Genomic DNA, 14149 nt, shown 5'->3' on the forward strand with positions numbered 1-14149 from the left:
AGTACGTTTTGTTTAGTTTGATCGATGTGCGACTGGAACCATCCTGAGAGGATATAAAAACCACATGTTGGACCGTGAAGCAGGACTCTGCAGCAGATTTATTGTCAAATCAAACAGCTCCATCTGGAAAAAAAATCAAAGAGTAATTTTTACACTTTGTTGTGCAATTTGAACATTTCAGTCCTTAACATAAAAAAATACGCAAACACAACCTAAAACATCCAACAAAAGGAAACCAAAAGTTACAGCATGCTAATTACTCTATGGGGTTGTCTGGCAGAGTGCTATAAAAATAAGTGGTCAACACTTTTATAGCACTTTATCAACTTGGTACTCTTAAAGTGCTTTACAATTCGCCTCCAATTCACCCACTAACCCATTCACCACCAATGGCGGCAGAGCTGTCATTCAAGGTGCCCGCCTGCCACCACTAGCAGCTCGGGGTCAGGTGTCTTGCCCGAGGACACTTTAGCATGCGGACAGGAGGACGCGTGAGAATCGAACTGCCAACCGTACGATGGTTCCACCATCTGACTCACAGCTGCCCAGCAGAAGTGGCAGGAAAGATCTCTTCTCTGCAGAGGACACGGATCTGCTCGTGCGCAGCCTGAGCAGATTGACGTCCTCTATAATCATTTTATAAAAAATTAAAAAAAACAAAAAACTTTCACACTAGATTCTGTATTTTTTAACATTTGCATGTTTGTGCACTGCTGGATGTCCCTGTGTACAACAAGGAGAGATGAGTAGTGCATTCACCTATGTGGGTGCATATGACTAATTAATGCACTCTTAAAATAGCAGTAAAATCCTGCACCATTGACTTAAGAGCAGGATTTTCTTGGTCATTTATTTTCAGCTGCCTCGAGAGAGCAACGCAACAGCAATGTATCGTCACTGTTTGAACAACGTGGGCGCCGGAGGGGAAAACGACGACTTCATAGGTCTGAAACTAGCAAATACACTCGCGTTGCATTTGGTGCTGCTTTGCACCAAGTGCAAGACAGATCTGGAACGTAAAGGCGAGTCGTACCGTCTAAAGATCAGAGCTTCTATTCCAACGCTGTCCTCATGAATTGCTGTAAATGATACGTATGCTGTAAACTGTTACGCGCAATCAGACATCTGCAACATATTTACTGCAGAGAAAACAGAACAAAGGTAGAGAAGTTACGTGGTCACAGAGAAACCTGAAGATAATCAGACTGACAGCCAAAGTGTGTAAACCAAAGACAGAACGGGGGAAAAGACAAAACACGCTCCGGGTTGAATCAGTGTGTGGACTTTGTCGACTCAGCAGCACAACGTTCTCTACGTGCAGCGCAGAACGCGTTTAGTGCCCGAATAGAAAAAGGATCGCCCTCGTCTTGAACTTTGAACCCGACCTGAAAGTGAGAGCCTCGGAGGGGGCGGGGGGGGGCCTAAAACAAGTTTGTGTTTTTTGCCCGCGATCAAATTTCGCATGTTGCTCTGTGACTGCTAGCATTCTAGCTATTTTTGTCCCCGTTCTCGTCGTAACCGCGCACCCGTCTTGTTTCCTGATTCGTGAGTTGCGCGTGCAATTTTTCTTCCACACTTCATAACGAGTAACCGCTGTATATGTAATCTTCCATGAAGGCACAAAGACACAGAGCCGCGTTTAATTAGAACTGTGACGACTGACGATCTCTTTTTTCGGTAACTGCTGTTACTGCATTTCATAACATAAATACGCAGCCACATGCATGCTCCATCTTCCTTTTGTCATGTCCCCCTTTCACAGATCATTTAAATGACCTCAGAAATGGTTGATTTGTACTTGATATATCTCATATAACTCTTAAATGCAGCTCTACGTTGCAATGACTGGTTCTCCTCTGAAATACAAGACGGAGATGAATCCAATCCAAAGCAACAGAAGGAAAAAAAATCAGGCAGCACGAGAGGTAAAAGGCAGAAGGAGGGAGGGAGGGGGGGGGGGTGATGTGACCACCAGTGCTGCACATGGGAAGGGAACAGCGCTCATAACTGCGGTTGCCTCTTTAAAAGGAAGACCCGTCGGAGACGGGGGCCTGTTGATGGAAAAGCCGAGACGTGTAATCAGCGAGCTACTTATTCATCTCAACTTTCCTGGCCCGAGCTTCCAAACCCTTCCCTCCAGACGCACAGCGTTGTTTGCAGAAGGTGAAGGGAGCATGTTCCAACTGGAGCGTCCTTTTAGATTCACACAGAGAATCCTTCCAGAGTACTAAACAGGAACGGTGCTTTCTCTGTGGGGGTGTAAAAACAGACAGGTCGACACGTTGTTTTTCAGCCCGAGCCTCGGGCCGATATGATTTTCGCAGAACAGCTGTTGTTACGGACATCGTTATCGGTGGACCGGTCGCCGTTTTGAGCGGAGGGCTCCTTCAAGAGAGGGAAGATTTACGTTCGGCCGCGACGCCGAGGCGCTTCGGAGAGCTGCAGCTGCTGCGGAGGATCCACCCCTCAGCAGCTGTAACTCATCTGCGTCTGGACGAGGAATCGGCCCGAGCTCCTCGCCGTATTAAAGCGTGTCAGCTGGGGCAGCTTGTCCCGAAAAAAATAAAATAAATTAAAACAGGATTTTATAAACCTAAAACCGAGCGGGTACTATCTTTCTGAAAAAAATTCGATTAGAGAGTGGTCGTCGGTTGAGGGGCCAGCACTCGTCTGTTTTTCTAAAGGAAATGAAAGATCCAGTTTAAAATGACTCATTGTTTCCATAAGGTCATTTTCTAACCCCTCGACTTCTGGCTGCCGCAGCTTCTCCCCGAACGCAGCACGTTGGGAGTATTTCCATATTAGCCCAGGAAAATCCATAAACTGACTCAAGTCTGCCAGCTCCATCACAAAAAGTCATTCTCCCAGGTTTTTTTTCACTTCGTGGTCAGCGTGTGTGCCGTGACTTGACTGAGAGGATGTCGGGTTCTTTGTTATCTGGCCGCTAAATAATAGCTGAATAGGAGACAGGTGAGTCATGTCGAAGAGCTGCAGATCGCGTGTTTTAAACCAGCAGAGGAAATTGTCTGGCGTTTTAGCTGACTCGTGGAAAATCCAGATCGAGACGGGAGGAAGGGGGAGTGCTCCTTTTTCACCGTGGTCACGATCAAACTGGGTTTTTATGGCATCTGTGGAAAAGTGTGGAACCTGAAAGGAATTAGCCGAAGAGGAGGAGGAGGAGGAGGAGGGGGAAAAAAAAATGAATGTCCCTATTCTCCTCCTCCTCCGCCTCTTCTTCTTCTTCTTCTTCTTCTTCAAGGCTTGCGGTGGGGTTGTTTAAGACCACTCTAAAAGCTACACTTCTCTTCCATTAAATTTTAAACTCTCCCAACACGCAGTGTTTGAAAGCTCTCAAACCTCAACAGAAAAAAAAAAATCCCTCTCCAGGTCTGTGGCCAACAGCTCAGCCAGACGCACTCAGTGTGACGTTTTTATGTCTCAGCGCTGAAAAAGGCAAAAAATTATGTTCCAATATCCATACTTCCATACTATTTAGTAAGCCAGAAAAATATTTTGGATGTCCCAATACAGAAACGTAGTATGCCAAAAGAACCAGGATGTCCAACTACATCCGGTGGTATTTTGCAGTCCGCAGGCGAGCATGCTTCTCTGGCTGATCGGACCCACAATCCTTTGCGAAGCGGAAAGATGCGTCACATGGACTGAGCCGCAGGGAGAGTTGGTGGCACTAATGCTCCGCCCACAAAAGGAAGAAGGAAAAGAGGCAATAAAAATCAAGCGCACTCGTTCCAAATGGCATCTTTTTTTTCTTTTTACTTCAAAACGTCGCGCTACGGAACGCAACGGATATGACGAAGAGGGTCAAAGCTCAAGATGCATTTTTTTTTTTTTTAATCATGAAGTAGTATTTCCCAGTAGTATGCATACTACATGCCACAGTGCATACTTTTTTAAAGGTAGCTGCAGTACGTACTAAAAGTAAAAAAAAGAAATAGTATGCGATTCAGAACGCGGGGACGGTTTACCTCCCATACAGACAACATGTACCTGAATGAGAGTCAAACAGGAGCTTGTTTGAGGCAGAAGAAACAATAAAAGGACGTATTAACAACAAATCCAGCAGTTTGTTCTTATGACAACAACAACAAAAAAAAGAAGAGACAGATTTTTTTTTTTTAGGTTAAACAATGATGTTTTCATACGAGATATCGAGATTTATTGCTTGAGCGACTCGGAGCAAATGCAGACGAATTTACTCTCGGGTTGCTGCTTCTCATTTTCAGACAGTGGGAAAGTAACTGTCTTTTAAAAGGCAGGACATTTCAAACGCCGAACTATGTCGTGTTTTCAGTGTCGTCAAATACTTTGCGGCCGACCGAACACGGACGGCGGAGAAGACGCGCCCTCAGGATGGGTTCGCTAGCTGCAGTGCTGATTTTTTTTCTAAATGTACACGGCCGGTTGGGAGAAGGGCGGAGATAAAGAGTCTACAGGTGATGATTGTTGTATGTCAAGAGGTCATGTTACTGTTGGGGCCTTCTGTGTCTGAGTGAACGTGACTTTATTTTTAAACTCCATAGATGTAGGTTACATATAAGGTGTAAAAAAAAAAAATAATAATAATAATTCTGACTATTTTAAAAGTTTTATTGGCATTTTGTTCTGTTGTTTTATAACTGCAATAATGCAGAATTTAGATGTCCACTTTCTTAACATCTATCTATAATTACAGCAATCTAAAAATGTTTATATATTCTGCAGTAAATGAGAGTACAGGAAACAAAACTGGGAGGAAAGAGAACAATAATAATGAAATATAAAGGCGGTCGACTGTCTGATTGTCTGATTATAAATCACTGCTACCCATATTTGTGAGATGAAATGCAATTACCTTAAGAGTGTCTGATTACACGGTGCGCTTGTGCAGCATCTGAGCTTCCTGTTTCCTTTCATTAGAGGAACGGTTGTCTTGTTTAGGGCCGGTTATATCCACAGTATATATATTAGCAGGAATACTGAGTTTTTATTTTTAGTGCAACTTTTTCGTGACCCAGTTTAAGGTGTTCTTGGCAGAAAGTTGAGTTAATTCTATGTGTGCCCGTTTTTTTTTTTTTTTACTGATCAGACTTTAATCGACATGATTCTCTGCGATGAGTGAGCACGACTCAAGTCTATGAAATGTACATAAAACAGAGCACCTCTACACCACATCATACTTTGTATAATAACTTTTTGCACGTTTGAATAATGTCAACAATTGGTTTGTTTAGTTGTTGTTGTTTTTTTTTTTTTTTGCAAGCTTTGTCTCGTTGCACATCGGTATCGGACTTCCTGTACTTTTGCTGAAACATCTGTATGTAAAGTATAAGAGCTGGTGAAAAGTGGAAATATTAATGTTTGAGTCAGAATACGTGGCCACATTTTTGCTTCTCGTTACGGTCAACTGTAAATGCTGTACTTTCCTGAGACTGAAAACGTAGCTGACACGCTCTCCTACTGCCCTCTGCTTCTTCGGTTTTACACAACTGTAACTGTGGATCTGAGCTCTTGTTGCAAAAAGCCTTTTTTTTTTACCCGATTGTTGCAGCTCTTTGATTTTTGCTCGGAGGTTTTTGAAGGTCATCCTTCCATGAAGGGTAGAGAGAGGTAGGGTGAAGTCATCCTCCTCAGGTTTGAGTTCATCTTCTCCTCGTCCCTGGGAATAATAGAAAGATATATTTTTTTTTTTTTTTTTAAATGTGGTCAATATTTAGGCCTCGTCTCTTCCACTTCCTGCTTTCTGCCTGTGGCCGACCTGACTTACCTGCTGTGAAGCTCAGAGCTGCCACCTGCTGTTTACACCAGGAACAGGTGAAGGTTTTCAGAGCTTCCCTCTCTGCAGACCTGACAGTCCTGGTATCAGATCACAAAACATGTAGGATCCATGTTACAGCGGGCGGGGCGACAGGGGGGGAGGGTGCTCCTTCTGCATTCACCGCTATTGTTTCTGCCCCTGATGTTACAAAAGAAAAAGATAAACTTGACGTATTAGAAATATTTTCAGGGTTGTTGGGATTCTTGGTCTAGTTTGTACATCATTGTATGGTCTGTTAGTTGTAAAGTACACATTAAAAAGATTAAAAGTAAAAGTGTCTCATGGGACTTTCCGGAGAAACAGTTGCTTCATAGGTAGCTGCCGGTTTTCTCTTCTGAACATGAGTGTCTGAGCCGCTGCCGCTGGAGGAAATGATCTAATGTCTCACCGCTGGAGACGTTTTTCCAGACCTTTTTTTTTTTTCTTTCTTTTTTTTTTTTTCTTTCTTTCGGAGTGTGTGCAGAATATGCTGGAAACCTTTGTTTCACATGAAGAACACGTTTGTGCAATGATGCTGTCTCTGCAGTTTTTTTTTTGTAGATTTTTCATTTGGATGAACTGGTTCCTCTCACTCAGAGCAGTTGTGAAGATAAACACTCGATTCTGGCTCTGGCATGGTGGTTGGCACCGTCCAATCACAAGAACACCAGGCTTCTATGATTGCGTTCAGGTTTTGTCAGCAATATTCAGGTTAATACTGTTCCTCCTTTACGTGCGGTGCATTCTGGGATAGGCCTCAGCCGCTGCAACAGAAATAAAGTGGAGTAAAGAGGATGTTTAGGTTCTGGTTTCCTGGTTAAATTCTTTCCTGAAATTCTTGTTTCTTTTCTTGCAAAATTGTTGACACGAGTATTTCAGTTAATTGTGACACCGGCTTCAAACAAAAACAAAAAGGTCAGATGTGTCCTGTCCGTAAATCAGGAAGGTCTCACGGAGATCACGATTGAAAACAGGAGTGTTTACTTGTGTTGTTGTTTTGTTTATTGCATCGAAGTTGACACAAACCCCCCCCCCCCCCGCCCGTGTGCGTTCCCAGGAGATGACATGAGCTGCACGGCCGACGGCCAGGTGTACGCCAACAGGGACATCTGGAAGCCAGAGCCATGTCGGATCTGCGTGTGCGACAACAGCCAGGTCCTCTGCGACGAGATCGAGTGCAACGAGCTGAACAACTGCGAGAAGATGGTGGTCCCGGAGGGCGAGTGCTGCCCGGTCTGTCAGAGCAACCCATCCACCGGCGGAGGGACGGACAACTTCGGTGAGCAGTCTCTCTCTAGAGATATTTGTCAGGTTTAGGAAGTAGAATCACATGTCAATGCAGGAGAATACATTTGAATTGAATCATCAAACCAACAATTGAACACACTCCAGCCTCGAATGAGGACAAGAAATCATTTCCAAAGGAATATCATGAAGAAAAAGAAAAGAAAAAAAAATGAGCCAAGAGAAATCTTCTTGTTCAGAGCTGGAATAAATGATGACGCAATCCTAATCGTGACAGATATTTTACAACCCCGTTTCCAACAAAAAAAGTTGGGACGCTGTGTAAAATGAAAATAAAAACAAAATGCAACGATCTGCAAATCACATAAACCCGTATTAAATTGAAAACAGACTAAAGGCAACATATCAAAAGTTGAAAGGCAGAAATGGTGTTTTTTTTTTTTTTTAGCTTTACAACTTTTCCAGTCTTTTGTTGACCCCGTCCCAACTTGAGACGTGTTGCTGGCATCAAATTAAAAAAAAAGCACATATTTTTCATAATACAATAAAATGTCTCTGTTTCAACATTTGACATATTGTCTTTGGTCTGTTTTCAATTTCATAAAGGTTTGTGGGATTTGCAAATCATTGCATTCTGTTTTTATTTACATTTTAGACAGCATCCCAACTTTTTTGGAAACGGGTTTGTGGTTCCGACAGGTTAATAATAAAATATTCCATTTATCAGTCACAAATTATTTTCCCGAAAGATCCCCGCCAGTATCGGGCTGTTGCACATCAGGACATTTATTCTGATTTATTAACATCAGATTGTGGTAATTGACAAATTTGGCTTTGTTTACCTGCATAATGATGACTTATGAATCTCCTCAGTGTCTTCTCAGGTTTCACTTTCATGATTTATTGACCATTTTTTTTAGTCTATCTCTGATTAAGTCAACGTTCCGAACAATAAAATCTCCTTTTTTTTTCCCTTTTCTTTCTTCCATGCAGGTGGGGGCAGAATTTATAAGGTAGGCCCCGGTTTTGTGACGCTGGATTTCACCACTTTCATCATATGTTTGCTGATGTTATCGGCTTCGGGGAGTGTGAGTTTGAAAGTTAATATCTTTGTGTTTACTCAGGGTCAGAAAGGAGAACCCGGGGATGTTCCGCTTGTGAGTGTTTTCTACTTCTAAATCTGTTAAACAAACAATATGAAGTCCAAAATAATGGTTCAGTAAGAAGGATCTAACTGATGATTTCCCTGCAGGTGACTGGTATCCGAGGCCGTCCCGGACCTATGGTGAGCGCCGTAGGCTGTTTGTTTTGCCGTGCAGCAGCTTCTCTGAGGCTCCTGCATGTGACAGGGTTACGTGTGCATGTTCATCCACTTCACTTGACACTAGATGGCACAAGAGGACTCCTGCATAGCTGCTTCACCTTAAAAGGACGCGCGCACGGCAAGGATGGTCCTCCGGGCCGTGGTGACATTTGAAGCCACGCTGTACACGCTGCTGCGATGGGATTGCAATGTTGTCACTGTCCGATTTTTTTTGTAATTATTTTTAATTGTTTGTTGTTGTTGTTGTTTTATGTCAACAGGGACCTCCCGGCTCGTCAGGAGAGAGGGGACCTCGTGGACACAAAGGACGGCCTGTAGGTCACATCCACGAGTCCCCACAGACATAAAGCAAACATGCAGATCAAGTGTCAGTAGATTATAAGCATAATTACGCACGGAGGAAATCAAAATGGCAGCGTTATTGATCCTGACGTGACGTCATATCTGACCTCTTCTGTTATCAGAGGCATCGGACGTGATTGCGCTTTTCTTTTCATTATTTTTGCCGAATTTGTTGGATGCATTAAACCACAGCATGAATCCTCCTCAGCATCCTCTGCTTACGTGCGTTAGACTTCAGCAACATTATTATGGGAGTTTAATCTGTCTGCAGACTGATGCATATCTCATCATGTCTATATAACCCATCTGAAACTCCCTCTTTGCCCTTAAAAATAGCATTTCACATGACATCTTTGATTATCGGGGGTCATGAGAATGACTCTTCAACTCCTTGTTCTGTCAAACCAGCGATAGAAAACAAAACAAAACGTAGTGCGGCATTAAAACTATTCGGTTCAAGGGCAACAGACTGAAGTTCAAACTGTAATATAATGCGGAGAGTTGATGTATGAAATGCTTCGCAAACCATAGCGTAGCAGTGATGAATGAGTGGTGGAGTTACAGTGGAGCTGGGAGGCAGCGTTTTGCTGGTGATTTATTAGCACACGACCGGTAGTTCACCGGCTGCACGCACTTTACAGCTCACAGGTCATAAACAAACCGAAAAGAAGCCACGTCGTTTGCAAGCTCTACTGTGAATCTGGGCAACATTTGATTAACTGATTGATTTTCATAAGTTAATGAGCATCAAATCAGAACAAAAACTGGAAACACAAACCTCCCCAGGTGCTTTCACTGCCAGAACAAATCAATGAGTGGATCAGCATCTCTCGCTTTTATTTTGTAGGGACTGCGGGGCTCTGCGGGTTACGATGGAGAGCCCGGTGTGCCAGGTCAACCCGGTGAGCCGGGACCTCCCGGACATCCGACGCACCCAGGGGTGAGTTTTGCCGTCGGCCTTGTCGTCGCGTCGGTGCGAACGCAATCACGTGCTCACGGGCGCGGAGAGAGCGAACGACAAATGATCTGAGAGGATGTGGAGAATTATTGTAACGCTACACTTTAAGCATCTCTGACATGACGTAGGCGACTACTGTTGTTCCTATACAAAAGCATTGTGATTAAACGGATTTAACCTGAAGTGTTTTACCTGCAGGGCCTGGGATCGCAGATGGCTGAAGGGTTTGATTCCAAATCAGGACCCCAGGGCATGATGACCGGCTCGAGGGTGAGAGGATGTCAGCCAAACACTAACACTAATTAGGAGTTAAAGAAATACAAAAATGTACTTGATATATATATTTTCCATATCCCAGCTCCTTGCATCTTTATTTTACTCCTCCCTGTCTGAACACACACCCACGCTTACTGGGTTTACTCTGAAAATGAAAGGACCCAAAACTGGATCTTTCTGGTGATAACAAAGAAGAAGATGCTTTTAAGAAGAGAATAATATTTTCAATGATAATTCTCATAACTAACGATTTATTAAGCATTTTAAATACAATTGTTACTGGTAGGTTATAGGAACAGTAGTAAAAGTAGGAGTAAGGCATTTAAATAAACTAAGAAATAGTAAAGACATGGTCGAGATTTATTTAGCCTTTTAAAATCAAATATTATATTATAAAATAAAATAATAATGTGGGTCGTTACAAATGCTCCCAGTCTTTTTCAGACTTTAGAACGTTCATTCCAGAGCTACAAAATAAATATTTTTAGACAGTGTGAATCTCCAAGGACATGTAAATTATACCTGATGTGTAAAATAGGTGGAATTGTCCTTTAATCATGGATATTACACTGCATTATGTTCTTCTAGAAATAACTTCCTGGAATTTGGGGGCTTCGCACCCCCAAATAGACAGACAAGACTTTTTAAATCAGTGTCTGTGAACATTGTTAGAAAAGGTGAAAACACTGACAATCAAACTAACTGATGAGCACTTATAAAATATGCCCTGTGACACAAGGTGCTGATTTCAGATTAGGATTAGTTTACATTTACTTTAATAATAAAGCTTGATTAACAGATAACATATAGATATTAACTACCACAAAGACGTAGCTGGGCCTCCCACCTGCAGACATCTGGACCTCTGCAGGACCTCTGCAGGTGTCACGTGATGTTGGCATCAGATCCTCTGAGCTGAGAGATGGAGTTTAGTCAACTTGCTTCACTCATGCTCACCAGGGGCTAAACGGTGAAGACGTTGATGCGCATGTTTGTTTGTTTGTTTTACGTTAATTGAGTAACAACACAGAAAGTATACGGGCTAAAACAAATAAATGCAACGAATTGATGTACGTACATCTTAATTAAGTGAGTAAAAATATTACAAACTAACTTAAATCATCTGGAAATGTAGTTTACGTTATGTTTTTTTTTAAGAGATGTGAGATCTTTAGGGCTTTTTTGTTTTTAAATACTCGACAAACAAGCTTCACATAAAAAGTTTTTGGTAACTTTTACGACATTTTATGGTAAATAAGTCACATTTAATCTTTACCAAAGTAGACTTTTAGAGAATGTGCCTGTAGTCTAGTCAAATTGCAGTAAAGTTATAAGACAATTGTTTCAATAGAAAATGTTGGTGCGCGTGAACGTTGGTAAGGTTAGATAGCTTTTTACACATGCATTCATGGAGTTTCTCTTTCACAGATTAAGTCACCAAACGAAACGTCTGCTGAGAGTCTCAGAGACTTCATTATTGTCCAAATTTCTGCTTTACACTCCGAGAGCACATTAATGATCTGGATGAGTTTAAATTCGTATTATTTAAGGTGGTGTTTTGTGTGTTTTAGGGAGAGGGCGGAACAAGAGGGCCTCCCGGGCCGAATGGCTCACCTGTAAGTCCACCACATCTTTACTGTAAACACCAGTAATACTTGAATGGCACTTTATTATTCTGCTGTGCTCTCTGTTTATGTTTTGAATGTTTTATCCCTCCTTTACAGGGTCAAGCCGGACCACAGGGGTCTCCAGGAGATGTCGGCGATCCAGGACATATGGTATAACATCATACTTCATACCTGCTGCGTTTACACAGCAGGAATTCATTTTAATTTCACAATGATGGATAGTTGCCGGATGTTTACAATCTGACTGTTTTTTGTCAGGGTCCACCTGGGCAGAGAGGACCTGAGGGCCCTATGGGGAAACCTGGCGAAGATGTAAGTCATATTTTCTGTCTTGACCAGCAGAGCTTTAGAGAGAGAAAAATGATATTTAATCTTGCTTAACCCTTTAAAAACGCACCTATTTTTTTTTAGACTTCTGCTCGAAAATTGCAAAAAAAGAGTACATCTCTGCAACCACAATAAAAAAAATAATAAAACAAAATATTTTTAATAATAAAGGGAACACTTGTGAGATTTGTTCAGATGTGTAAATATCAGTATATATGTCCATATTTTAATAACAGTTTAGTCCCTGGGCCCCAATTGGGGGCCTCTAGGGCTTAAAGGGTTAAGGAAGCAGGCACTCTTATATTACTGTCACACTGTTCTGTGTGTCCGCTAAGACTGTAATCAGTAGGACATTGAAAGGAAAAAAGGCTTCAGGCTTGAGCAGGTGTGTATAAAAAGTATTCATGAACTTGTATTTCCCACATTTAGAGAGGCCTGGCTGCAGTCAGAACACTCTGAAGTGGAAAATCCTGGAGCTTCTCGATAATTACATACTTTAACTGCTCTGTCAGAGTGTTGTTTTAACTACAGTATGTGTGTCTGACACAAAATCCAAAACGATATATGAGGTCAGTGTTCGTATCAAACAGAGAATGTGATGCAAAGCTGCTGGACTAACACAAAACCCAAGAAAAATAAATCTAACAAATAATCCTGTGGCGTTTATTTCACTTTCACAGCAAAACGTTTTGCAGATAGATAAGTGTGTAATGTGTAAATGCCATGTCATCACACAGGGAGAAGCAGGCAAAGCAGGAAATTCTGGAGAAGTTGGATTTTCCGGATCGGCTGTAAGCTCCTCGAACTCTCTAACTAACAAAGATGGATTCTCCTGTGTCTTGTTTTTTTCAATCTTGAGTAGACATAAACTGACGATGCTCATCCGTGTTACATATTTTAGGGGCCTAGAGGATTTCCTGGAACACCCGGACCTCCGGGCCTGAAGGGCCACAGAGTGAGTGTTGAATTGTCTGAAACGTTTGTAAAAATGGTGCCACAGTTAGCTGCTAAAAAGATAAGATTAGATAAACTAAGATAAAATAAGTTAAGCTAAGATGAGTTGAGCTAAGATAAGTTAAGTAAAGTTAAGATATCAGATGATTTTGAAATTGAAAGTCATAAAACAAAACTTTCTTCTACAGTACTTGACGCAGCAGCAGAAAGATTAAAATATACATGAAAACAACACTACGAATATTGTAAAAACAACAACAACAACAACAACAACAAATGCAAAACATGTAAAATGTTGTTGCAGAAAAATAGCTATGATAAAAAATAATTGACATAATTATGCTGGTTTTCCTCTGCTGTCACTCCTTTTCTCCTACAAATCACTCAGCTCTGCGGCATTAAAACAGCGGCGTTTATTACCCGTTTATTTCTCTCTCTTGCTAACAGGGCCATGGTGGACCACTCGGCCAGAAAGGTGAAACCGGAGCTGTTGGTTCAAAGGTATACATTTAGCAAAACAGTCCACATCTCATTTTCAACCTGTCAGTTTATTCGATAACTCAAAAAAAACAAAAAAAACAAAAAAATCCCTGTTAAGCATCTCATGTATATTGCTAGTTTACTGTCCTAATAAGTTTTCTGTGTTTTTCAGGGTGCTACGGGGCCCTCCGGTCCAATGGGAGCACCTGGAGCCATGGTGAGTTAAGTTGTGCCCAAATTTTCGAATACTTACGTTACAGTCAGCGAACAGCTCAGTGAAAGTGTGACACTCCTAAAGTGCCTGGAGCAAACCCATGCAGATTATTCAGTTCCTTATGCTAATGAGCAGACATGAATTTCTTCCCTTCTTTTTGGTCTTATCTTGAATTAGCTACAGCTGCATGCAGCGTGCTATAAATAATGCCCTGAACGTGCTAACTTGTACCAGAGGAGAGCTGTAATTCATCACTGTCTGTGGATAACAGGGTCCTGCAGGGATGCCGGGGGAGAGAGGACGCTCTGGACCCAGTGGCATCGCAGTAAGGACACTAACACTGTGCAAACATCTGCCGCCCCAATCAATTTATTTTTTTTTTTTTTTTTTTACTTATGTCCAAAATGTGAAAGTGATGATTATCTACATTTCACTAATATGAGTATTCTTTGGTTGAAAGTTCAGCTCTTTTTCAAGATTTGCACTCATAAACTGTCGTTACTTTGTGATTTATGAACTGAAATGATCAGTGTTTGTCTCTCAGGGTAAACGTGGTCCTCCTGGTAACATCGGGAAACATGGTCCGATGGTGAGTCAGCATTTACTG

General features: G+C 41.9%; 1 protein-coding gene across 1 annotated transcript in view; it reads left to right on the plus strand.

Moving 5' to 3' along the window:
* col5a2a (collagen, type V, alpha 2a) overlaps positions 1-14149 on the plus strand; it is a 40856-nt gene that overhangs the window by 14223 nt on the left and 12484 nt on the right. Inside the window, exons 2-17 of the mRNA XM_069698837.1 lie at positions 6852-7073; positions 8033-8052; positions 8164-8196; positions 8292-8324; positions 8624-8677; positions 9553-9645; positions 9862-9933; positions 11511-11555; positions 11664-11717; positions 11826-11879; positions 12632-12685; positions 12796-12849; positions 13296-13349; positions 13501-13545; positions 13814-13867; positions 14087-14131. Coding sequence (XP_069554938.1) covers positions 6852-7073; positions 8033-8052; positions 8164-8196; positions 8292-8324; positions 8624-8677; positions 9553-9645; positions 9862-9933; positions 11511-11555; positions 11664-11717; positions 11826-11879; positions 12632-12685; positions 12796-12849; positions 13296-13349; positions 13501-13545; positions 13814-13867; positions 14087-14131 — 986 coding nt within the window. The remainder of the gene's footprint in view (positions 1-6851; positions 7074-8032; positions 8053-8163; positions 8197-8291; positions 8325-8623; positions 8678-9552; positions 9646-9861; positions 9934-11510; positions 11556-11663; positions 11718-11825; positions 11880-12631; positions 12686-12795; positions 12850-13295; positions 13350-13500; positions 13546-13813; positions 13868-14086; positions 14132-14149) is intronic.

The sequence above is a fragment of the Brachyistius frenatus genome, unplaced genomic scaffold (assembly GCF_029030835.1).
Source record: "Brachyistius frenatus isolate BFR_SWC_R1_liver_20210118 unplaced genomic scaffold, ASM2903083v1 Contig_28, whole genome shotgun sequence".
Classification (NCBI taxonomy): domain Eukaryota; kingdom Metazoa; phylum Chordata; class Actinopteri; family Embiotocidae; genus Brachyistius; species Brachyistius frenatus.